The 26795-nt window shown below is 45.9% G+C and overlaps 2 protein-coding genes across 3 annotated transcripts in view; both read left to right on the top strand.

Annotated features, from left to right (window-relative positions):
- LOC126538844 (transmembrane channel-like protein 5) overlaps positions 1-4598 on the top strand; it is a 69672-nt gene extending 65074 nt beyond the window's left edge. Inside the window, exons 16-18 of the mRNA XM_050185565.3 lie at positions 516-594; positions 2680-2761; positions 4326-4598. Coding sequence (XP_050041522.1) covers positions 516-594; positions 2680-2761; positions 4326-4492 — 328 coding nt within the window. The 3' untranslated portion in view covers positions 4493-4598. The remainder of the gene's footprint in view (positions 1-515; positions 595-2679; positions 2762-4325) is intronic.
- Positions 4599-6624: 2026 nt separating this feature from the next.
- Positions 6625-26795, top strand: part of Sce (E3 ubiquitin-protein ligase Sce) — a 54856-nt gene continuing 34685 nt past the window's right edge. The window contains exon 1 of one of the 2 annotated variants that reach the window (XM_055074998.2): positions 6625-7009. In XM_055074998.2, coding sequence (XP_054930973.1) covers positions 6767-7009 — 243 coding nt within the window. In that variant the 5' untranslated portion in view covers positions 6625-6766. The remainder of the gene's footprint in view (positions 7010-26795) is intronic. The other variant, XM_050185571.3, reaches the window with a different exon arrangement.

Genomic DNA, 26795 nt, shown 5'->3' with positions numbered 1-26795 from the left:
AGATGGGATAACTGCCGACTTAGGCTGGCACTGTAGAGGGAGCAAGAATCATGCCCCAAATGACTTGATGGTGGCGCCCTCCAAATATATATACTGCAATGCAACAATAAACTCTGGGGTTCTTCAAGTCACAGCAATGGCACGGTGCAGTCACTCCTTGCTGGCGATCTCATTCTTGTAGAGGAAATCTGTGCCCATCAGCACATCAGCTTGCTTGTCCTGCAAAATTGCTGCAGCGAGTATGGAGAAAAATTCCCCTGGGGATGCCTTGCGGGCCACAATGAAAGCATACCCAGAATGTTTAAAGGCCGTGATCAAGGCCAGGAGCAGACATATTTAGTAAAATGCTTTGTGTCGCATTCCTCATATATTGGGTAAATGCTCTGCAAAATATTTCCTTAAATTTGTTATTCTCATCCAACGTATCAGACATGAACCTCATGACAGTGCTTATGGCACACATTGGAATGTGAGAAGTGCGCAGAATCAATGGGTCTATGTTCATTTTCTTACAGCCTGTGGCTCTACTACATGCGAGCCCTGGCCCATGCCCATGCCGAGATGGTCACCTTGCTCCGCGAGCAGCTCATCATGGTGAGTGCACTATTTAATAGTGATAGCCATTCTACAAATCACAAGCAAGTCCTCGCATAGTGCCTTCCTTCAATCAGTTGGCCATCACAACATGACACAGAGCAGAAAAAATTGTCACCTTTGGGCATGGTTTAAACTTCTGCATTATTGATTGCAAGCCAGCTTTCTTAACCACTGCGCCATGGAAGTTCCGTTGAGCTCTCTGGGATGTCACGAAGCTACTCGTAGAGCTTCTTACAATATTACCAAGAGGGAAACTCGGTGCCACCGTGGAAATGCCAGGATATCGATACATGCAGTTTGGCTTGTTGTATGAATTCTATTGCAATACATGTTGTATGTATGCTGACATATATGAGTAGAGGATGTGTAAGCAAAGTAAATGGGAAAATACTGTCAAAATCAATGGACAGTGAGTGCAGAGCTTGTCGTCATCCCTGCAGCATTAGCAACTCGCTGGTGCCATCTGCATTTGAATATAACTGTACACCTCAGGCGTGAGTGCTTTCTTTTTTTTTTAACGAAGAGTGTTCTTGCATAATAACGCAGGAAAACAGTGTTTTGTGCTCTGCTTTTGTAGAGGCTCAACCGCTGCAACATACGTAGCACTGTTTGCCAGACATTTCTTCAAGGTGTCCTGATTGTCTGAGAAAAAACATTAATCCAAAGCTCCCACTTCCTGGAATTGCTATGCATACAGCAGCGCTGCAGTGGCACTTTTCCTTCTGTAGGCAATTCTGTGAAACTGTAATGCACTAATGGCGTATTTGACTGGTCGCCCCCCCCCCCCCCTATCCTCTGGCTCGGAGTGGGTGTACTATCAGGCACTCTCTTGAAATCTGAGCTAGAGGCCTCCCGCAGAAGCCTCATGGCAAAGCGCACCAGAGTAGGCACACCAGAGCCTTCTCTGTGTAGGCAAAGGAAGTGGGCGCAATGCAAGTCACTCAGGTTGGCACAGCGGTGTGGAGAAAAAGAAGCTAGAGGTACTCATGTGACTGGAACTTGGGCAGATCCCAAAGGCGCTCCCACACACAAAAAAGGCAGAACGTGGCAGAGGTCTTTGAGACAGAGGAGGACGATTGACTGAACCAGTCACATGTAAAACACTCTGCCAGAGTGCTCTAAGAGCGCTTGGAGGCGACCATTTGAATGTATCGCAAGTATCACTGGTGGGAGGGGCATTCTTTGCTCACCTTAGCAGGCAGTTGGTGACTGCTCGTTACGCGATCACGTTTTCATTCCTGTGCTATATAACAACCTTATGAAGCCAACACACGACAAAGCCAAGCATTGGCAAAGATTTGTTTTCTTTATTTGCTCCCACCAGTCAAGCTGTTTGGGCAACTTGTTTTTGCTAGTTCTAGGCAGCAGTGGCCAGGGAAAAAAAAAACACAGACACTTAGAGCTGTGTGCAGATTAAACCCTCTCATTACCTAAGGCGACTTCATTCACTTCAGTGCACAGAGTATGCGTAAATTACAGGTGTAAATACATGAGATGGCATGAGTAAAGATACATGTGCGATCTCTGCTGAAGGCACTACGACATATAATGGGGTGTTCAGCATGATTGATTCCATCAGCACTGGCGTAGGAATAGTTTTTCCTTTCTCATGATGGCCAGTAATTAAATTGCGAATGTGCTTTCTATCAGTGGTCGAGTTATACTTGCAACACGAAATAACGCAAAGACAGACACAATTGTATGGTAGAGTACAAACAACAAGCACTGAATTCATGTTGTTTATTCGTTGGCATGGGCTGCTAAATACATGGAGCATACGTGAAACAAAGAGCGCGCAAATGTGCACACATCTTGCATCTAGATGTGTCACATGTATAGCTACACACTAGTTCATGAAAAAGCTTTTCTAGTGATTGAGTTCTTTTCGTGAAAAAACAGCATTGGATGACTTGACACTAAATCAGCATTTAATTACTCTGTAATTACGAAAAATTAACAGGAATTGTGCAAAATTCATTCTAACGCCTTGAATATACATGCGTGCATGCATGTGTGTGTGAGTCTGCTTCACTGTGGCACACAATTATAGGTCTGACAGGGCTTTTTTTTCTTCTTAAACAGGAAGGGAAGGACAAGGTGTTCCTGCTCCAGCTCTTTGAGAAGGCCATGGAGCAAAAGATGTCTGCACTCAAATTTGGCACTGGTGAGTCTGAGATTGCGCACAAACTTTGCAACGGCGGCACTTTTTTGCTTTAGAATAGTGCAGGTCGCACCCACACCAGCGTTTGCTGGCATCTCCTGGTCCACTGGTTACTCCAAGAGTTCCTAAGCTTTCTGGCCTTAAAGGGGCCCTGAAACGCTTTTCTAACTAATCATAGCATGGCATCCCTATTAAAGGATATTGTCTCACGAATCTCCTGCCATAAAAAGGTTTCAAATCCTTCAAGAAAATGCGAGTTAGACAAACTTATTGCACCGATGACTGGCTTTCCCTCTCCTTTAGTCTCCACCAGTGTGCTGGAAGCTGCACCAAGGTGGCAAGGCTCCGCCCAAAAATTGATTGTCTCACCGATGAGAGTGCTTGTCACAGCGCTCCGTGGTGGCCGCAGCATCTACTCTTTGCAGCACACCACTGCTATCTTGGAGGCGACACAGCTATGCGCAACTGCCATGTGTAGATAGTGAAAAGATGAAATGCCTTATCTATCCTTTTGAAATCGCAGACATACATGTGTTTCATTCTTTTACCTCAGTATTAGCTGTGCTAGTCTTACTCAGAATGCTGTCACGATAACGAAATCAGCCATTTGCTGTTGGTGGGCTTTGCTTGTTGTAATGATGATGTTACAAAGACGAGAGCGAGCAATTTTTCACTGTTTCTGACACGAGATTGTAAATTCGCTGCTGCATGCAGTACAGTACTGCTTGACTCACGTGTTCACAGGAGCCTCTTTTATACATCAGCAACGTTTTCTTAATATGCTTGTATGTACTAACGTCTCTTGCTATGTGCATGGTGTGTGCACACCATGCATGCAATGCTTTCCATGCTTCGTGCATACGTCATCTCTCTCGTGGTGCCCAATTTTTTTGCTTGTGTATGGGCCACATCCATTAAAATCATCCCCAGATTTGGGAGAAACATTGTGGCTCGTGCACAGGAGCATGTGGTAACAGTAGTCCAAACTGCGAAATGCAAATGCAAAGAACAATAATGACAATTCTGTGGTTGGTTGCACTGCTTAACCCTTTCACTGTCACTGACGTGTGAATACGTCTGGGCATTTCTGTCCCGCAATGTCACTGATGTCAGATAGCAATGCGAGGACCATACCAAGAGCGCATTTGCAATTATCCGTGTCATTTTTTTCCCTTCTGCACAAACTAAAAATAAACCATTGTGTTCGTCTTGTAATGTCCAAGAAAAAAAATACAGACGCCGTAGGTGCGTCGCCTCCAAAAAAAAACCGACACTGAAAGAGTTGAGAGATCTGTGTCAGCCAAAGTGTAACCACTGTCCATGAATGTTTTTTTCTTTCTTTTTTCCGAGAGTGCCGAAGATGGCAAGAGTTTGTGACATCGTCACAGATTGTGCGCCTAAAGCTGCGCAGTTTGCACGGGATTTATTTCCTCTGCCCAGCGTGGATCTGTTACCACGGAAGAGATACGTTTTGGAAAGAGCTTTCAAGCATAGTCATTTAGTCACATGGCACTCATGGTGATTGTGTACCAACTCACTGATGATGCTGCTCGCCTCCACCGTGCAGCACGAAAGCGGCAAGGCGCCAGCGGCGACCTCACGCCCTTGGGCTCACTGCGACGACGCACCGGGGGAAGTGGAACCGGGAGCTCCGCCGAGGGGTCTCCCCAGCGCAGCCTGGGCAGCCTGCCCAGACCCCAGCATCAGCAGGGTTTTCAGTACCTGGCCAAGTAACCGACAAGCTGCACACACACCGAGGGCACATCCGGCACCACTGCTGCCATCAGGCCAAAGAATGCGTTGTATCAAATAAAGCAATTACATTATGGTTGTGCGATTACATGCGGTGCTAGTCTGTTATTGTGGTGGTCTTTGGGGAAGGAAGCATTCTCGTTTCCTTAGTTCCCGATTCCTAGCCCATCCTACATTGGGAGAATTGCTTATCATATTCTGAGCAGGCAGTCATATTAATTCATTTAAAGCTGCACATGAATACTGTACTCCGTCTCATACAAGCAGCAGTGTTAGAGAGACTTCCCTCACTGCTTACATTCACGATTGAAAAAATAGTGCATCACATATGAGAAGTATCCGTACGTGTCAAAGAATTCCATGTAACGTTAAGTCTCTTAATTCTATGTAGTAAAAGATGGCCCAGTTATCGCATGAAAGGTGTCGCCAAGGGTTTTTTTTTTTTATTATTCTGAAGGGACAGCCCCCACAGCTTCTTGCCAGCAGAGGTGAAGCCAATGCTTGCCCTGACTTCACCTCTGGAAAAGTGCCATACCATCTGGAATTCACAGTTTAAGTACTAGTGTAAATGCTAGGCTAATTGGAAGATGAGAGCTTATCGTTGTGAGCTAAAATTTTACCTTGGGCTGAGTACTGATGTTATAATCTCCCATAAAATTTGCAAACATGTTCAGGTTTTGTCCAAAAAAGTAGTGACACAAAGAAAGACATTCAGTGCGATCTGTAAAGCAAAATTAGCCATCTTGAACACACAAGAAGCATCAAGAAAGCACTTCCTATTCTCCATGTCAGCCTGACATATTTTTGTGCCCAGAGTAAGCTGGGAGCAGCCTGGCTTCACTTTCAAGGCATCATCTCCACTCCAGAAGACTTTTTTAAAACCGTCATAGATCCAAACCTCTTTACTGCGGGACAAGCAGTGTGACAAAATTCTGGGACCAGCGGCCCTATTGCACGGCTTGGGCTTTCAACCAATACGTTGCATATCGCACACTGGAAATGCAAAAGTAATGTAGTATGACACAACCTTGCATCCACAAGTTGTTAGATATGAAGTTGTTAATCCATAGAAAGCTTTCCAGATTTAAAACAACTGCTCTGCAAAACGCATAGAGGGAGACTACTATGACTGCACTACCTGCATAACTTCTGCAGCATTGCCTGCAGCCTTAATCACCTAAAATTGGATGACTCTATGCAGAAGCAGATGTACTGCACAGTGATAATCGAAACAGCTTCAGAACCTGCTGATGTGGGAACCAAAATTTGCAAAACCTAGCAACATCATGGTGATCTGGTTGTGAACGAAAGTGGAACATTACTGATGTTGACTGGGACTGCGCATGACAGCTGCTCCAACAATTGCTGAGCAAACTGCAGTAGTACTGGTTTCAAGTATCATATTTCAAAAAATCATTTTGCGTTTACTGGTGTTCTGCTTGATATGCAGCTAGTATAAGTATAGTGCTATGCATCAGTACAATTTAATTGTGATTGAATATTTCTTGCCTGTTGTTTTTGTAACTAAATCTGTTTGAATGACCACTTGATTTACTCGGTATGCATGACAGCGTCCTGCAGATGGCATGTTGTGGATGCATTCTTTAAATTACTATAAATTTCTAAACTTTAGCATCAGACCATCATGTTCTGGGAGTGATGCACTGCAAGAAATATGCCTCACCGTTAACGACGTTCGTTCGCGCGTGCGGTCTTGCGAAAAACGAGCCATCGAGGTCGGTGTAATTGTTTGACAATATATTCTGCCGCACAACGTAAATACTGCGACTATTATTTTTAATTTATCGGTCACGTAAATCTGTGGTCTCATTACGGCTTCATTTTACGATGAGTCGCAAGCACCACGCTCAATCACCCGCGCGTACTCGACCACACCAGACTGCGCCGATAACCAAGCATAACGAAACTAACATCCTCGACGGATCACGCAGGTGTGCGCCTGGTGCGACGATGACTAAATAAAACGGCGCACCAGGGCTCCTCAGTGTGCACCAGTACAATTTGTCGAGGATGCGGTAACATTTTATGATTTACGCGCAAGGTGTGCACTGCCGTCAACGCTATCATCATCGCCATTTCTCCAAAGCCGCTTGTGGCGCCGTCGCGCGGCGAGCGTGCTCCGGCGAACAGCAATAGCGGCGTACGTGCTTCTTGTGTGGGGTGTCGGTGTTTAGCAGCCCGCGGTTCTGCACGGAGGAGTAGCGACGGGTTGCGACCGGCGCTTCAACGTGCAAGATGTCGTCGTCGGACACCCAGGCGACGAACCGGACCTGGGAGCTGAGCCTGTACGAGCTGAACCGGACCCCGCAGGAGGTCATCACGGACAGCACCGAGATCGCCGTGTCGCCGCGCAGCCTGCACAGTGAGCTCATGTGCCCCATTTGCCTGGACATGCTCAAGAACACCATGACCACCAAGGAGTGCCTGCACCGCTTTTGTCAGGAGTGCATCATCACGGCGTTGCGCAGCGGCAACAAGGTGAGGTGGAACGCCGTCGCTAGCGGGCACGCACTCCGGCGTCGCTGCGCACCGCTTGCCTGCCGCCCCACCACGGCGCGCGCACTCGCGCGTGGTTCGCTGTAAACAATCGACCGTGCGCTCGTCCGCCTTCGCGGGCTCAGCTGCGGGCTAAAATTGCGCCGCCGACCCTGGGAGACCCAGCTGACGGGTTCTGCGCGATTCCTGCGCGAAACGTGCGCGATACCCCCGCGAAGGCGGCACTCGAAATAGGGATGGTCGCGTCGAAGCGCGGCTTCCTGTCACTCTTGGGAAACTGCCGGACGATGCTGGGGATGCGCCGCCTGTAGAGCGACCAGACAGCAAAAAAAAAAAAAAAAAAAGTCGGAAAGCGATTCAGCATCGAGTTGACGCTGATGAAAGGGGGTGAGAATAAATTGCATGACTCGCAGAATTTGTTCTGAGGCCCGCAGCGTCTCAGCAACAGTGTCTCAAAACGCTAGCTGTAACGAGGGAAGTATGCGAAAACGCTCCTTTTACGAGACACCGCTCCCGATAGCACCGGCGCGAGATCCATCTACGAAATCGGCGCACGTTAAACTGCAATATCTCTGGAATTGACCCACGAGAGAGTCTAGAAGCGTATCCGTGACGGAAAGGGGGGGTAAATCGCCAAGACAATCTCTAAGATTGATCCCCTTCAGTGCTGGCTATCACTGGGCAGTTTCACAGCGCCGGGTGTAATCGAGTAAACGAGATACCGCTGTTGGTGATTCACGCAGCGTGTACCAGATTTATGGAGATTATTTCTCTTCAATCATTTAGAGCATCTCGCTCGAGGCTTGCCATACATGCCGAAAGCTTCTGCTATCCTTCGTGTTGAAATCTGCCTATCCGAATGCTCTTAGATTCTGCTTCAAGCATATGCCGGTGGTGTCACGAGGCCCATTTTTACACTTGTGGTCGCGGGTACATTTTAGTATCTACACAAATGGTCAGCTGCCGAGATAGAGACGCCCGAGATACCACGGATTCCGTGCACAATTTGCTATCTTGCAAATTTGCTATCGTGCAATTTGCAAGTGTGCCAGTGCAGCTATTAATGACAAATCCACAACGGAAAATGGTACATTGCTTTGAAATGGAAGGTCTGTCATTTGCAGTGTAACTTTGTCACGGGAGGCTGCGCACCACAGTGCGTCAGACACTGATTGGACTGATACCATGTGTATCCAGCCTTCATTGTTAAGTATGAAGTGTTCTGATAATTCAGGTCTATGCTTTCCCACATTGACGTGCATTACTTGGGCAATTGACAGCATTTCGCTAAACCTTCATAATATTGAGTACCTTATGCTCCATGTCAGACTTAAACGCCCTCATTAGAAACAAAAATATAATGCCACAGACTTCTAATTTTAACATTGGGACAACTTTAGTGCAATAAAATAGTGTCTAAAGCAGATTTTGATTTTACTGACATAGGCATACAGTCCCTGTCGTAAACAGATTATAAAATCACTGTTTAGTGCTGGTTCTTTTTTTTTTTTTTTTTTGTAGGGCCATTTCACAAATTTCAAATGCATCAGTGGGGTCACCTTCAAGATACTCCCCATTAGACATGATACGCTGGTTCCATCTCTTCAGCACTCCATCTCTTCAGTGCTTTAGCAGAGATATTTCTTTTTTAATTGTGGTGACAGCTTCAAAATTACTTTTCTGTAGTATGAGTTTGCATTTGGGGCACATGAAGGTTTTACAGGGTGCTAAATGTGGCGAGCAGGGTAGGTGTTCAAGCACAGTGATAGAATTGTATGTGGAAAATCCATGCACCTTCAATTTAGAGTGCACAGGAACATTGTCGTAGTGCAGACTTTAGCTTCCCCTTTTCAACAAAGTTGGAAACGCATGATGCACACAATATTTCAAATGCTTCAAACCTTCCATTTATAAGCCTACATTGGCAGTTTCACTTTTGGCTACGAATTCATGATGCACAATTCCACGGCAGTCAAAAAAGCATGATCGACGTGACTTTTATTTGTTTTGCCCTTCCACGCTTTATGCCTACCTTGGTTCATTTCTTTTTTTTTTTTTCACACCTAGTCTACGACTTCAACATAATGTCATATTTGTAAATTCAAGATTAATCCATAATGACTCTTTGAAGGATCATTTCATTTTTGGCTGTTTTCTGATAAATGGAAAAATCTTTCATGTAAACTTTCGCCAAAGAGTGAGCAGCTACTACCATCTTGGTGCAAGAGAGAGAGAAGACTTTATTCCAGGTCTAACTAAGACTTATAGAGATATTCCTCCGCCAGAAGGACCATGGCCAGCTGGTCGGCGAAGGCCGCTGACCACACCCACCAGTGGGGAGGTGGGGGGTTAGGGTACCGAGGAGATTGAAGGCCTGAGGGGCAAGAGAAAAGGATGCGCTCTACATTTGCATATGTAGAGAGGCAATCGGGACATGAGGGGTCGGAGCAGTATCGACAAAGGTATAGGCGTACTGGAGTTATCAAAGTGTTGAGCTGGATGGCCCTGAGGGTGTGTACTCGGGCAGTCGAGAGGAAAGGGTGTGGTGGGTGAAGAGTTTGCAATGAATGCCGGAGGTGTTTGTAGTGCTGCTTTAAAGTGTTTCTTATATAAGTGTGCCTCGTCCACTATGGGCGTGTATGGCCAGGGGATCACCGGCGCCCGGCTATTAATCTCGTGGGCAAGCTCGTGAGCAAGCCGATTGCCTATAATCCCCGCGTGACCTGGCACCCACACCACAGTAAAGCAGGGCAGAGAAGGGAGAGAGCGTCACAAAGGTCGTCATGAAGATTATCAGGTAGTCTGTTGTTGCGAAGAGCCCAGATTGCTGTCATGGAGTCCAAGCAAATGCGATACCGAGGAGAGGAAGAGAGAAGGGTTAGTTCTTGCATTGTGTGAATGATCAGGGCCAGTTCAAGGGATAGAGGGGAGGTAGGAAGGGAGAAGGGGCCAGCACTGGAAGTGATGGGAATGCCAAGGGGGGTGGGCATTGTGACACAAGCAGTGGAGCCGTGAGTTTGGTAATACACTGCATGAACTTAGCATGTGACATGTCCGGTGGGAAATGGCCATGGAAGTGAGCATGGGCTTGTCGTCAATCCTCATGAAGATGTGGAGTCATATTAGAGGGAATAGGGGCACAGTGAAGAATGCTGGGAAAGGATCTGCAGAGGAAAGTCAATGGACCGGTTGCCAGCCCGCTGCAGTAGCCAATGGCCCTTCGCAGGGCTCAATAGGCGGCCCAGTTGTCTATCCCTGTGGAGGCGCAAGAGCTCTGCAAGGGGAAGAAATAAGCCTGTTGCATATATTTCGTGAACTTAAACTGCACTAGGGATGAGACACCAAGGTAGAAGAAGACAAGACGAACGCAGCTTGACTTCTACTAGGAAGACAGGACTGCATTCGTCCTTTCTTCTACCTCGGTGTCTTGTCCCTTGCACAGCTCAAGTTCACAAAATAATGTCTTACCAACTAGCCTCCCAACACACTCTCCTCTGTTGCTTATAGTTTGGCTTTGGATGTGTGTGTCTGGAGATGTAGGGCAGCTTTATAGAGAGTGTTTAAAGCCAATTGAATGCAATGCATTTGTATCTGTGTAAGTGTGCAGTATGGCAGGCAATAAAGGATTTTATTCAAGGAAATGGCTGTTACAAGTTGATTGGCTATGCATTCATCGAGGCCGCCACGCCGCTTGAGCACTCGTCGGACTTAGTTACTTGGTGGCATGTGGTGATCGTGGACTGTATTGCTCGGTTGAAAGAGTGGTCTTAGAGGGGAAAGCCTAAAACCTGGCAGGATGACATGCACGGGATGGGAATACTGGCGAGAATGAGAGAAAGGAGAAGGTTCACAGATTGTTGGTACTTAGGAACGGAAAGGAGCAGCAGCTCAGATTTCTCTAGAGCCACTTGAATGCCAGAGCGGGAAAGGAATTCGGAAACGAAGTTGAGGTAGGATTGTAGTGTGAATTCCACCTCCCTTGGTGACCCGTGAGTACACCAGAGTGTTATATCATCAGCATAGAGAATGGAATCTTAGACAAGGCCTTTGGAGAGGGGCTAGCCCAAGATTAATAAGGGTAGGAGAGAGCACAGCCCCTTGAAGTGTTCTGCAAGTGAGTGAGATAGGCGAGGATAATATGGTCAGAACTGAGCTTGTCGGGAGCGGGGGAAAAAGGAAACAGAGTAGAGTTGGGATTCACAGCCAGTGTCTTGGAGGGGGAAGAGGATAGTGTCATGAAGTAGGATGCCGAAAGCCTTGCACGCATCCACAGTGATAAGTGCATGAATTTGACACTTCGAAGGTTGAAAAAAAGTTTCTTGGAGAAGGAGAAAGAGGTCTTGAGTAGACATATGGGGCTGGAAACCAATCTGATTGTGCGTAAGGAAGTGAGTATTGTCGAGAATGTCTGTAAGACATGCGAGTACCATGCGTTCTATGGTTTTTCCGGCATACAAAGAGAGTGAAATGGGTCGCAGGTTGGAGAGGATGGCGGGCTTGCTGGGCTTTGGTATGAGAGTCATGATGGAAGAGGTCCATTCATCGGGAAGAGTGCCTGTGGCCCAGTGTTCATTTACTTTGTGTAAAAGAAATTCTTTATCCGAATCAGGCATGTTCTTCGACAGGGAGTAGGTGATGTTCTCCGCACCCGGAGTGGTTCCAGCCTTGTTTTGAGCCAAGGCTCGTTCCTGCTTGGGCAGAATGAAGGGGCTGTCCAAGCCTCTACTGGGAGGCCCTGTGTATTCAGGGTACAGGGAAAGGAGTGGAGGAGGGATGTACATATCCGTGACCTGTTGAAGGAGGGAAGTAGCACCATGCTCAGAGAGATGCTTTTGCATTGGGGAGAGGAGAGCAGGTTGAGGTCCAAGGAGGGACTGGAGGAGTAGCCAGGCTGATTTGCTGTGAGGGGAAGAGTTGATAGAATCGCATATGCGATTCCTATTTTTTATGTCCATTGTGAAGCAGTGAATTAGTATGTCAGTGTTGAGTGTGTCTAAGGTATATCTAAGCTCGGTGTTGCGAGGTTGGGTACGGGTGCAACTAAGGAGACATTTGCAGTATCTCCAGCGATGTATGAGGTGTGAGTTGGGGTGGTCCGATGGAGGATTAGCTTCTGTAATGGTGGTGACCTGGGATTGCATTTGCTGCAGCGAGTCCACCCTCACATAGTTGGGATTTGACTCCTGGACTTGCAGGTGGCGAAAGAGGTCCCAGTTGGTCTGGGTGATACATTTTTTACGTTTGTGAGGTTTCGATAAAAGAGTGTCCGGAAGAACTTGCCAAGTCTGTGTTGGACTTTGGCCATGGTGAAAGGTGAAGTCAGGTGTTGTATGGCATTGGTGTCACATGTCCGTCTCATGTGGGCATGTCTGGTGTATTAATGAGTGTATACGAGTGCTGCATAGTGTGTTTGGGTAACCCCAGATGGTATTTAGCGCATTGAAGTCTTCACCAAGAATAGTGTCACCGTGTTTTGGAAAGGATCGAAGAAAATGAAAAAGAGAAGAAAGAATGGAGGTAGAATTTGGGGGATTCTAGACATTCACAAGTGTGAGAGGGGGGTGCGGGGTGTGTGCGTAATACGAAAAGGCTGTTATATATGGAAAAATGTCTTCCTGTTCATAAGTGATGGTGCGACGAGGTCTGTGTACAGAGCTCAGTAGCGTGGGATGTTTTTGGTGTGCTTTGTCTCTTGTAGTGGGTAAAGTGAGGTAGTGTGGTTTGTGTAAGGAGCCATTGCTTGAAGGGGTTGTGGTTTGTGGAAAGGCTGTGGCAGTTCCACTGATTATTGTATCGCCATGATGCTGGCTATAGGAAGGGTTAGGTGGAGCGCAAAGGGAGGTGGGCTTAATAGTGGATAATATTGTATAGGATTGGATAATATTGGAATAATATAGGCCTACTGATTGAGCGAGTAAGGTGTGGGTGTGCTTGAAGTGGTGGTTTTTGTCTTCCGTAGGGTCTGGGGAGCGTTATTAAATGCTTTGGCTATTATGGTAGAGTTCATGTTATTAAGGGACTATGAGATTTGAAATGAGTGTCTTGAGGTTGGAAGTATGCTGGCCTTGTGCCTCGATATGTGCTTGTTGCATCTCCGAGGGATATGATTGCAGCTACACAGGAAGTAAGCTCTGTCAGCTCCTGCTGTTCAATGCTGCATGGGGAGGGGAATGTTGTGGGTATGGCAGTCAATGGCGGCCTTACCTGCTGTACACGTTTCTGCTGGGGCAAACCTTGTTTGACCGGAGCTGGCTTCCGGTGTGCTGCAGAGTGGCGATCGGAGATCTTTGTTCGATATGCATTCTGTTCGGTTGCTGCAATGTTACAAAGTGGCAGTATGCAAAATCTGTGAGAATGGGGTGGAGAGAGCAGCCAATGGGCAAGCGGTGAACTCCCCGGAAGTTTACTTCCCTCATTTGTCGGTATACTGTTGCAGACAGTATACTACAAAACGAAATGTTTCTCGTCTTCCAATGAGTGAAATCTTTATGTAAAAAATGTGTATTTTTTTCTTCTCAAGCTTAACCACGTTTTGATATAGTAATATGTGTGACTGCTACAATTTATAACTATTAGTTTCCTCTGTGTCGTCCCTGGCGCACAGCGAGGAAAAAAAAAGACAAGAACAGTGGCGCACTTTTCAAAGGCAACAACATTCTGGTAGCTCGCTGGTACCCAATGATGGGGTCGAGTTCGCCACACAACCAACACACTGTTTGTTGCGAGAAATGAAAGCGACGCCGGCATTCGCTTTCTGCCATTTCTTCAAATGCATTTCGCACCTCCACTGCTCTCGTTCCTCCTCAAGCAACGCCAATGCAACAACCAAAGTTCCAATGGGAAGCACCATTTTCTCTAATTAGACTATGGATTAGATCCGAACGTGCCAATCCGCTGCCACCGTTTAGATCCAATCCTATCCACCAGACGCGCCATGCAAAGACAGTCTCATAACGAGCATATGATCACTCCAACTTCAATATTCCCATTGCATTCGGTTCCTAGCAGACGGCATGATTGGTTACAGGATGATTGACAGGAGCGTTGTCATTTTGACGTCGCCAAAAACGTGGCTGCACCCCTCAGCTGGCGGTGTCGGTGCGGAGTAGGCTGATCATGCAATCCGGTAACCAAACGAACGCGTTGAGTAGCAATCGGAGATCGTTGTTCATCATTGTACATCAGCAGGCTTCGGTTGTGCAGCCGGTGTGGGTGGAATCACAGGGGTTGGTCAGACAAGCCCCCCCCAGTGGGCGTGTGTCAGCAATAGTTGTGACAAGGCGAGCGTCTCAGATGTTGATGGACTGGAGGGTATTGCTGGACATTGTGACGTGTTCAGACTCTTCCATTGCTGTCTGTGTTGGAGGCGCTGCTTCTTGGCCTCGTTGCTTCAGAACGGGGCATATTCTGCAACGGAGTGTAGTGGCCTTGACAATGAAGACACCATGGTGCCCAGGAATGTGGTTCATCAGGCTGGGTGATGGGTGTGGAGTAAGTGGGGCACAGGTGCTGGTATCCGGAGCAGGCACATGTTTAATGTGAATATTGCAGGCAGGTAGTGCAACAATGGGCCCAAGGCTTATGGGGACAGTAGCGGAATTTGAGTCGATGGTAGTACACGGAATACAGAATGTACATGCCTGCGACAGTGATCAGGGCGGAGTTCATGTTTCCCATGTGGCAGGCCAGTAGGATATCAACTTGATAACAGTCTGAATCGCGTGGAAGTTCTTCATGGGCGGCATCAGGGGCAACTCCATGGATAACCCCCGTAGCACGAGTTGGTGGGAGCTGCTAGTATGGTGCTGTGGCGTATGTGCGGCCAGCTAGCATGATACTCTCGATGCTGAGGAGGCAGCTGACGAATTAGATGTGGTGTGTCTTGAAAACTGCGAGGCGGTTGTGATTGGATGGATAGACTGAAACGTCGGCACAATTATGTGCCGTAGCTTTGCCGCTCATATGAAAGCCGGGAGAATGTCCAGCAGCTCTGCGGGGGCGGCGGAAAGTAACACTGGTAGGTGGACACCAACCACATGGAGGTCAAAGCTTGGGCGGGCAGGAAGTTGAGGTTTTTGAACTTTTCCAGGCATTGTCCATTCTTCTTCACGGTCATCTGACTCAATAGTGGTAGGAGTACAGGTAGTATCCAACCACGCCAGCATGTAGCAGTGGTAGGTTAGGGCCAGCAAGGCCGTCAGTGCTTCAAAACTGGGAATGGCAATACTTTTTAGCAAGAGGGGTGTAGGTTGAAAATAATGGCGTCGGAAGAAAGCAGGCGACTTGCCTGTTCTGAAGAGCAGCATATTCTTGCAAATGAGACTATTTCTAGGGCGATTTGGATGGATGACGCAGAGCTCAACACTAACACCATGTTCCTACTTGAGACGCTTGCTGCGTCCTTTTGGTGCAAATGTTTCTAATTTCCAGACCAAGTGCTTCTGCTATCATTATAACAGTCATTCGCAGGCGACTGAGCACAAGAAGCACAAACATGATCAATGTTTTTATCTTCACACAAGGTAGAGAAGTGGTCTGAAAATGCTAAAACCATTTAGACAATTCTTTCATTTAACTGTTCATTTCATTTAGCTCATTTCAAAACAATACCTTTCAGATTGCAGTAAAAACTTCACCTTAGTGAACTACGCAGTAACCAAAATGAGGTTTAGCTAAAGAACTGGAGCATGTGTAGAATACGCAAATGAAACTTGAAGCATTTGTTTGTTGCTTCGTTACAATTTCATGGACTCTCATGCATATAATGGCCTACACAAATATACGAAGAAATGGAGGTTGTGTTTTTCTGCGTTGTGCTTTCAACAAGATGTTATTTAGGAATCGATTGGCGTATTTGAATATGTTTGAAATAAGTGTCAGACCTGCCTGCCAAACAGCATAACTACTGGGCAACTTCATAAATCCAGCCAGATGTCTTTGTTCAGGTGCACCCATGTTGTGAAAAAGTTCATAGAGCAAAAAGTTACCTCATACTGAATTTATTGAAGTGCAACCTTTCTTTTTTTAAGTTTGTTGCAGAGTCCAACATAGCTGCATGAAAATTTGACTTTGTTCAAGTGAATTTAGTTAAAGAGAAAATTATGGTGGGCTGTATTAGTAAATTATGCTTCTACAATACCAAGAAATCCACTCTTGCCACAAACGGTGCCTCGCTAGGTTTATTAATTTTAAACAGACAAGCGCATTTCCGTATACATCACATGGTGACGATCATGTCTACAAAGTGTTACATACCTACCAATTCTCCCGGATTATCCAAGAGACTTCCGGGCTTTAACCGTTTCTATCCGGATCCAGCACTTTGTCTGGGCAAGTTGACAAAAAATCCAACCGAATCCAGTCCATTTAGAAGTTCATGGCACATGAACCTCCTGGCAGTATGGTAGCAGGGCATTCAATTTCTTCTATAATGAACCAATTTTAAAAATTAGAACTTCCACTGTGTAACTTAAATTTGCAGTGGGGCCTGTTGAGGGCCCCATTAAAGGGATCCTGAAACACTTTTTGAACACAGTAAGAAAACATTGCCAATCAGTCGTAGAGAATGCTGTGAGTACATAGCGAAATATTACTACATTTCTTGCAGCAGGGAATATGCAATCTCGTGTCAGAAACATAGAAAGCTTGCTTGCTCTCACTTCCGTAATGTCACCATGCAGCGACATCGCAAGCAGCTGAAGCCACCAACGGCAATGGCTGATTTTGTGATCATGAAAGCATTCTCAGTAGTACATAATTGCTGATATTGAGTTCAAAAGGGAAACATATATAAGTCTGTGATCTCAGAAAGGCAGAAGAACCATTTCGCCTTTGTGCTGCCAGTATACACACAGACAGCATCTGCTGCGCGTGGCGTCTGAGATAGCAGTGACTTGCTTTGTAGCATAATACATTGCACCTACCACCCTTTCACAAGCCCTTTTGCCTCTGAGACACTCAACTTCTTGGCAGGGCTTTGCCCACTTGGCTTCTCCCCTGTGTAGCTTCCAGTGCGCTAACAGAGACCAAGAGAGAGAGATGAAGCTGGGTATCGGTGCGATAACTCCACTTATAGTTGAAGGATTCGAAATAATTGTGCAGAATGAGGTTCGTGAGACAACATACTTTAATAGTGAGGTTATTTTATGATTAGTTAGAAAAGTGTTTCAAGGGCCGTTTGAGAGAGCAGGCTTGATGAGTCAGAAATGACATGAAAATGAAAGACGGGTGGCAATGCCTCTTTGGAAGTTTCCGCACCTGCTTGCCACAGTGTCATGTATTTTGATGGTGTTTGCTCGAGCGCAGTTAACTTTTTTTTTATCGGTAAAGAAGGACTACATTGTTATTTTGATGATGCCAAAGACAAAAATTAGCAGGTTTCCCTAACTCTTACTTCACCAGACAGCCTGGATATGAGAAAAGACTTCGAAATCTGTGATGTCATGTTCACTAGAGGAAAATTCAATAGAGGAAAATTTCTGGCCCAATTTTTCCTTCTAGCAATCAGCCTGTTACTGTAAAACTAAAAATAAGAGAGTTGAAATGATGCTTATCAATCCAAACTTGTTTAATGTTTCTCTTTAGTGTCACTTTAAAATAAAGTTTACTCAGTTTAGCATTGTTTCTAGGTGTACACAAAGTACTGTTATGCAAATGTGTGGACTGTGTTTCACAGAAGCCACTTACGGCATGCCATTAGGCGGCTGGGAGAAGTTTGACAGATGCTAACAGTAGCTGCAGGCACTGCTTCAAGTTCTCTTTACAGCCACGACGGCTGCATTCCGATGGGGCGAAATGCAAAAACATCCATGTGCTTTAATTTAGGTGTACGTTAAAGAACCCCAGGTGGTCAAAATTTCCGGATTCCCCCACTGCGGCGTGCCTCATAATCAGAAAGTGGTTTTGGCGCATAACCCCCCCCCTCCCCCCAGAAATAGTTATCTTTACTTAAAATGAGGTCATGGCTCAGTGCATGTAGTTCTTCCAGCTGCCAGTAGCCACCACTAGTAGATACCCCGTTCTAGTAGCTCCCAGTTGCCTACTAATCGAATCATATTGTTATTCATGATTGCATGAGAATATGTATGATGCTGGTAATAATACTGAAGTAGAAATGTAAATATTGCTTGTAGCTTTGATGTGATTGTTTACTCTTATTATTTCTGCATGCTCTTATTATTTCTGCATGCTTAAAAGTAGTGGTCCATATTTTTTTAGCTGCTAGAAACCTTTTTCTGTGGAATACCAATACCCCCTACCTGCCGTGGCGGCGTAATCACTTTCCTGTGCTGCTGCTAAGCTTGAGGGCATGGGATAAAATTTTGGCGGCAGCCGCTACGTGTTGATTGCGGCAAAATACAAAAACACCAGTATATATCATGCTTTGGGTGCACGGTAAAAAACCCCAGGTGGTCAAAATTAATCCGGATTCCTCCACTACGGCGTACCTCATAATCATATTTTGGTTTTGGCATGTAAAACCCCAGGATTCAATTTTAAACATTCCCCCTAAACGCATGTTCTTGTTACATTGGCATTTTAACACCCGTTTGCTTTGAATGTAAATTATAATTTAGTTTGACAGACATACATAACTTCTCTATTTAATATGTATGTAAAAATTATTAAGGATATTGTCTGATCAGAATTAGGGCTGCGTAGCTTGTATTTGTGTTGGTTTTAAAAATTGATGTTTGCACACCCCTGATGTCACATGAAGGGAACTGAACATATAAACAGTAAATTTTTTGGAATGTGAGACTGTACTCATTGACAGAATTAAGTGTCAAGGATGGAGTAATTGAATGCCACCCAAAGACAAAAGTTGTATGGAACTATGAGAAAATCGACCCAGGACAGAGTCAGTGTATTCCAAAAATCCCAAACTAAAGACGCAGCTGCAACCTGTGCAGAAGAAAAAGATAACAAACAACTTCTGAAGGGAAATGTTTAGTTGCAGTGAATTAACAAAAGCTGCAAGGTTTCTTTTTTCATTCTTTTTTATCCACAGCCGACAACTTTTTTAAAATGTTATGCAGTGTGCAAAGTTCGTTTGGATAGGTAGCACATAAACTAATGTGCCATTACATGAGTGTCTATTTACTTATTTCCTGTACATTGTGGCCCTTGCTAGGAAACCTTAGAAAACCAGGCTGACAAAATATTTGAAGGAGAGAGAGAGAGATGAACACACTATTAAAAATAACATTCCTCATTACGTAGCAAAATTCTTTTGTCCAAGATCTCTATGGCAACATTCTTGCTAACAGGCTCAATTAATTTTGCTCCATGCACTTTGTCACGCAGACACTGCTTTGTGCGTGGTGCCCTAAAACTGCCATTGTACCAGGAAACTTTGGCTGAGGCATCATGACAAACCTTTTGAAGGATTCCTTAAACAGTTCATGTCAAACACCTAGACACAGAGGGTATCTTTCAAGAAATGCTTTCTCACCAGAATTTCATGTCAGCGCACTGTAATAAAACATGCATGTGTGGTTAAAGGGACCCTGAAACGGTTCGGACAAATTTCGTAGATGTGTAGGGCACAGCTAAAGTTAATAATTCACCCCACAATTTGTGTGAAACGTCTCATATTAAGAGAGCTACTGATGATTACAAGTTACCCTCCTCCATAGTCATGCATCTTCTCCTCAACTCGTTCGCCGAGTGATCGGGGCTAAGCTCTGCCTTCACTGGTTCTGCGTCATGATGGCACGTCGTGTCGTCGACTTCCGGTTCTCTAGGAGCGAGCGCATGAAGGCTCTCCAAATTCTCCGCCAGCTGCTTGGCAGTCGACTCCAAGCGAGAGATATCGAAGCAGCGTGCGTTGCAAGCATTCTGTCGCAGCGCTGAACGTGTCGCAGCGCTGAACGCTGAACGTAACAACAGGCGAGCTGGGCATTTCGGCAGGACAGTGGAGGCATAGACTCAAGCTGATGAAGGAACTTTAGCATAGACGTACGTGAGCTGCCTGATCAGTCTCCACAGTCCAACCACCCATTGGCGCAGAGCTTAACCAGCCAAACGAAGAGCCAATATTGCTCTAACCAGGTGTAAAACATTTTAAACATGTACAAAAACAATGTGTTAATGATTACACTTCTGCGAAAAATTTACACCAGCACTAAAGAAGAATACATTTATTTACTGCTACTTTGTGTGGTTGAGCTCTGTGCCACCAGGTGTCTGCACCATGCAGACCATATTAAAGCCCCTCAATCTCCAAAAGTAGCACCAACCACTTTCCTCCTCCTCGGCAGTGGTGCCGCCCATGTTGGCCCTGCCATAGCAGACGACGGCTAACACGCTACCGGAAGAAATCCACAGAAAAGTTCGTTCGCACCCTGCAGAGCCGTTTTTTCAATCGAGATCTTGCTTCGTCAGTCGGTAACTGACCTTAAGAATGTTGTGTTGAAATTGCGGAAGAAATAGAGAAAAGGACCATTATTTAAGACGTAAAGCATGCACACGTTGAGACTTCGTGTTGCTGAAACACGACGCATGCACGCGGTGCGCTCAAACACACGTGTAATTACCAGAGTTTCAGGTTTTTGACAGTGTGAAAGTATGTGTATGTGGTTTCGTAGGTTCACATACAGTGCATATGACTACGATATCCATTTACTTAATAGGATGCATAAATATGTTAGCGTTAAGCAGTAAAAATGTTCATCCTTATCAGCGGTCCTTTGCAGCCTTTCCCGGCCATTATAATCCTGCACACAAAATATGCAAGTAGCCGCTGCTCATGCCTCCAATATTGAGGACGCATCCGGCAGCATACGGTATGGAAGCGAAATGCAAGAGGCCCGTGGAGAGATTCCTCGTTGGTGTTCCGTAATTCCCCTCACACGGGCACGGTATGTTGCAGCAGTCGCGGGGGCGCTTTTTTGGGGGGGAGGGGGTGCTTTGGTAATCGCAAGGATTTTTTTTTTTTTTTTTACAAGTACTGCTTTAGGAGGGTACATGTAACGGCTAACAGAGGCCTCTGGAGAGCACGTGACATTACAAGTGTTCCCGTTGCCGCTTTGATGCCCTGAAGGCACCGTCAATAATACGAAATAATGACACGTTGTGACAACTAGTAAATCATCATCATCATCATCAGCCTGGTTACGCCCACTGCAGGGCAAAGGCCTCTCCCATACTTCTTCAACAACCCCGGTCATGTACTAATTGTGGCCATGTCGTCCCTGCAAACTTCTTAATCTCATCCGCCCACCTAACTTTCTGCCGCCCCCTGCTACGCTTCCCTTCCCTTGGAATCCAGTCCGTAACCCTTAATGACCATCCGTTATCTTCCCTCCTCATTACATGTCCTGCCCATGCCCAATTCTTTTTCTTGATTTCAACCAAGATGTCATTAACTCGCGTTCCCTCACCCAATCTGCTCTTTTCTTATCCCTTAACGTTACACCCATCATTCTTCTTTCCATAGCTCGTTGCGTCGTCCTCAATTTAAGTAGAACCCTTTCCCTAAGCCTCCAGGTTTCTGCCCCATAGGTGAGTGCTGGTAAGGCACAACTGTTATACACTTTTCTCTTGAGGGATAATGGCAACCTGCTGTTCATGATCTAAGAATGCCTGCCAAATGCACCCCAGCCCATTCTTATTCTTCTGATTATTTCAGTCTCATTATCCGGATCCGCTGTCACTACCTGCCCTAAGTAGATGTATTCCCTTACCACTTCCAGTGCCTCGCTACCTATTGTAAATTGCTGTTCTCTTCCGAGACTGTTAAACATTACTTTAGTTTTCTGCAGATTAATCTTTAGACCCACTCTTCTGCTTTGCCTCTCCAGGTCAGTGAGCATGCATTGCAATTGGTCCCCTGAGTTACTAAGCAAGGAAATATCATCAGCAAATCGCAAGTTGTTAAGGTATTCTCCATTAACTTTTATCCCCAATTCTTCCCAATCCAGGTCTCTGAATACCTCCTGTAAACACGCTGTGAATATCATTGGAGAGATCGTATCTCCCTGCCTGACGCCTTTCTTTATTGGGATTTTGTTGCTTTCTTTATGGAGGACTACGGTGGCTGTGGAGCCGCTATAGATATCTTTCAGTATTTTTACGTACGGCTCGTCTACACCCTGATTCCGTAATGCCTCCATGACTGCTGAGGTTTCGACAGAATCAAACGCTTTCTCGTAATCAATGAAAGCTATATGTAAGGGTTGGTTATATTCCGCACATTTCTCTATCACCTGATTGATAGTGTGAATATGGTCTATTATTGAGTAGCCTTTACGGAATCCTGCCTGGTCCTTTGGTTGACAGAAGTCTAAGGTATTCCTGATTCTATTTGCGATTACCTTAGTAAATAGTTTGTAGGCAACTGACAGTAAGCTGATGTGTATAATTTTTCAAGTCCTTGGTGTCCGCTTTCTTATGGATTAGGATTATGTTAGCGTTTTTATAATATTCCGGCACGCTCGAGGTCTTGAGGCATTGCGTATACAGGGTGGCCAGTTTCTCTAGAACAATCGGCCCACCATCCTTCAACAAATCTGCTGTTACGTGATCCTCCCCAGCTGCCTTCCCCCTTTGCATAGCTCCCAAGGCTTTCTTTACTTCTTCCGGTGTTACTTGTGGGATTTTGAATTCCTCTACACTATTCTCTCTTCCATTATCGTCGTGGGTGCTACTGGTACTGTATAAATCTCTATAGAACTCCTCAGCCACTTGAACTATCTCATCCATATTAGTAATGATATTGCCGGCTTTGTCTCTTAACGTATACATCTGATTCTTACCTATTCCTAGTTTCTTCTTCACTACTTTAAGGCTTCCTCCGTTCCTGAGAGCATGTTCAATTCTATCCATATTATACTTCCTTATGTCAGCTGTCTTACGCTTGTTGATTAACTTCGAAAGTTCTGCCAGTTCTATTCTAGCTGTAGGGATAGAGGCTTTCATACATTGGCGTTTCTTGATCAGATCTTTCGTCTCCTGCGATAGCTTACTGGTATCCTGTCTAACGGAGTTACCACCGACTTCTATTGCACACTCCTTAATGATGCTGACAAGATTGTCGTTCATTGCTTCAACACTAAGGTCCTCTTCTTGAGTTAAAGCCGAATACCTGTTCTGTAGCTTAGTCTGAAATTCCTCTATTTTCCCTCTTACCGCTAACTCATTGATCGGCTTCTTATGTACCAGTTTCTTCCGTTCCCTCCTCAAGTCAAGGCTAATTCGAGTTCTTGCCATCCTATGGTCACTGCAGCGCACCTTGCTGAGCACGTCCACATCTTGTATGATGCCAGGGTTAGCGCAGAGTATGAAGCCTATTTCATTTCTAGTCTCGCCGTTCGGGCTCCTCCACGTCCACTTTCGGCTATCCCGCTTGCGGAAGAAGGTATTCATTATCCGCATATTATTCTGTTCCGCAAACTCTACTAATAACTCTCCCCTGCTATTCCTAGTGCCTATGCCATATTCCCCCACTGCCTTGTCTCCAGCCTGCTTCTTGCCTACCTTGGCATTGAAGTCGCCCATCAGTATAGTGTATTTTGTTTTCACTCTACCCGTCGCCGATTCCACGTCTTCGTAGAAGCTTTCAACTTCCTGGTCATCATGACTGGATGTAGGGGTGCAGACCTGTACAACCTTCATTTTGTACCTCTTATTAAGTTTCACAACAAGATCTGCCACCCTCTCGTTAATGCTATAGAATTCCTGTATGTTACCAGCTATATTCTTATTAATCAGGAATCCGACTCTTATTTCTCGTCTCTCCACTAAGCCCCGGTAGCACAGGACGTGCCCGCTTTTTAGCACTGTATAAGCTTCTTTTGGCCTCCTAACTTCACTGAGCCCTATTATATCCCATTTACTGCCCTCTAATTCCTCCAATAGCACTGCTAGACTCGCCTCACTAGATAATGTTCTAGCGTTAAACGTTGCCAGGTTCATATTGCATTTTCGGCCTGTCTGCCAACTAGTAAATAAAACTAGTAAACAACTAGTAAATAAAATCTATTAAAGAAATACAATCACACAGAGGCGCCAACTTCTGGCATAGCGTTACCGCGCCCACACAAGAATTACAAAACGCCAACGAGGAATTTACCGGCCCACGTACAAGTACGATCAAAGTGCACGTTAAAGATGGCCAGGCGACCTAAATAAAGTTATCCGTAGCCGTCCACTACAACCTCCCTCGTAGCTTTAGTTGTTTCGGGACGTTAAAAACGTTAACCACCTCAAACCAAATCAATACCTGCGGGCATACATTCGAAGCTAAATGACTCCATCCTTAAAGGGAAACTGAAGAGTCTGTCGAATTCAATAAGACGCTCATATACGGATGCGGGAAGCTTATAAACCATGTAGGTAAAATTTTGGGGGGGATTTTTCAATTAGGAGTGACGTAACCGTCGGTTAAAATTCCGCTGTAGCTCCGCCCCCCATCAAACACTGCGCACTGCTGCTGACACTGATGATGCGAGCGGAGACCGGAAACCGCGGCGTAGTGACGTCAGCACTGGTGTTCCATTCCTCCGCAGTCTCCGTGACGGTGCCTAACCGCACTTGTTTCTGTGTGCGTGCTGTCATAATCTGCTTCACTCGACCCTGCATTCCTTTGTTTGTGTGTATGTATAGTGGTAGTTGACTTGCGCAGCATCAATTGAAGTGGTGGGCCGATCATTCAGGCATTCTGTTCAGCCTACGAATGCACGAACACCAGCGACCGCGACAATGTTCCATTGCTTCCCGCAAGACAAGAAGCTTGCAGCTAAGTGGGAGGCTGCTGTGAATCGAAAAAATTTCAAGCGCTCAAGAACAACAGTACTGTGCTCTAACAACTTTCGTGACGACGATTACTACCACAGTTTATCAATAATGCATGAATGAGTGAAGTACGACTTGCTGCTAGCAGGCTTTCTAATCGCAGTGCGAAAAGGCGGGACGAGTGCGGGCGGACGGATGGTAACTGGTTTCAGAAGACCTTATGTATACACGAACTCGTCCAAACCTGGACATTGATTTACGGCTAGCTCCTTCGTGTTAGCACGCTGGACGGAAGGTACATGTTTATCTCCCACCCTTGACGCAGGTTTTGTCACAAACCACCGTTAATTTTCTATTCGCACGTGTGTTGTGAAACAGCCTACATGCAGCTACCATAACGCAGTGCAAATGTAAAGTTTGCATGTGTTTGAAAGCCGGCTTACGCCAGGACGCTGCGCTCCCCCTCGTGCACGGAGAGAAACCGGCTGTCCGATGTAGCCGACGGAATTCGCCGCCTTTACGACTCCGGTTACGAGTAGCGTGTGGATGGCGCTCTGATGAAGGCCTACACGTGCTACAAGAGCAGGGAAACTTATCCCGCATGTAAACCGTCTGTGTAGATTGCTGACAGCTTTGTGGCAGCGCACAAATGCCGACGATCGCATCCCTGCTTACGTTCCACGAGGAGGCATGCAGGAGCATAACAGTACAGTTGTTTCCCCAGAAACGAACTCACTGGATCGCTGAATACAGCTTTGCAAAAAACATACTCACCAAAGAACATTTCTAACACGAGGAGATTGTAACACTTCGCTTTCGTTCGCGTCGAAAGCACTGCTTGCTACCAGCATCTTTTGCTTCTTGGAGAGGCCAACTACGTACATGTAGGGAGCAACGCCGAACTCATCAGAGAAACGCAAGCTCTCGAAATTTACCATTATCGTCTCGCCAAACCACAGCGCCAAACCACCTTGCACCGTGCTTCATGTGTGGCGGCAGCGGTCGGTCCGGACAAACACCATTGTTGACGTCACGAGGCGCCCGACCAGGCGGAAACGAGGCGTGCGAGCTGCCCCGAGTCTGCTGCTGCACTTTTCGTCGAAAGAAAATATGTTTGGGGTTTTTTTCACTCAATTTCGATGTGATATTCGAATTTGGAGGGTTGAACACCATTACGTACAGCTCTTCACTCATTTTTTCTGGAAAACTCTTCAGCTTCCCTTTAAGTCATAATGAGCCTTGGAAAAGTGTCGAGAATGTGCTAACTTCTGGCAGAGCTCAAAACATAGGATTAATAAAGTCGCTTTTATGTCACAGGCCAGCTGCAGATACATACACTTTCGCCACGCTACGAAACTACATGAAGCAAAGAGAGCACATTCGAAAAAAAGTCAACTTAGACGCGCCATAAGCACGCACAGCATGAGCACACACTTTTTCGAGGCGGCAGGCATGAACTAGGTTCAATAGAAGAGGTTGCGAGGAACCGTGGCACTTCACAAAGCCGTGCGTTTTTTGCCACTTCCTCGAAGTCAGCCCGCCGGATCCTATATATGCACACTTTTCTTCTTTGTGCATTGCGCTTGCCTGATGGTAAAGAAAGAAGCCTTTTGCCGTCGCTGTGTCGGTTGCGGCAACCGAAGGTGCAGCAGCACGGTATCACAATTAAGTTCTTGTCCCTAACACACTTGATTTGTTACACTAAGGCACTCAATCAGTCCGTTTGAGCATATTTTCGTCATGCAGGGACAACAATGTCGGTCGGAGCGCGTTGGAAAGAAAAAATATGCAAAAGCGCGGCACCTGCTTTCGTGCTGGAAAGAAAAAATGTACAAAAGCGCGGCGTCTGCTTCCACATGACACAGATTGGCCAATGGGTGAGTGGAGGAGGCTGGGGAGACGGGAGGCGTGGAGGAGAAAACATCGGGGATAGCGGGGTGGCGGAAAGATCTAAGAATGGTGCTACTTTTGGAAAATTGAAGGGCTTTAGACTATTCTAAGACCATTCACATTTGCTCTTCTGCTCATCCCG

Source organism: Dermacentor andersoni, chromosome 8 (assembly GCF_023375885.2).
Source record: "Dermacentor andersoni chromosome 8, qqDerAnde1_hic_scaffold, whole genome shotgun sequence".
NCBI lineage: Eukaryota > Metazoa > Arthropoda > Arachnida > Ixodida > Ixodidae > Dermacentor > Dermacentor andersoni.
The sequence above is the reverse complement of the archived record's forward strand: the minus strand, read 5'-3'. Positions and strand labels throughout refer to the sequence as shown.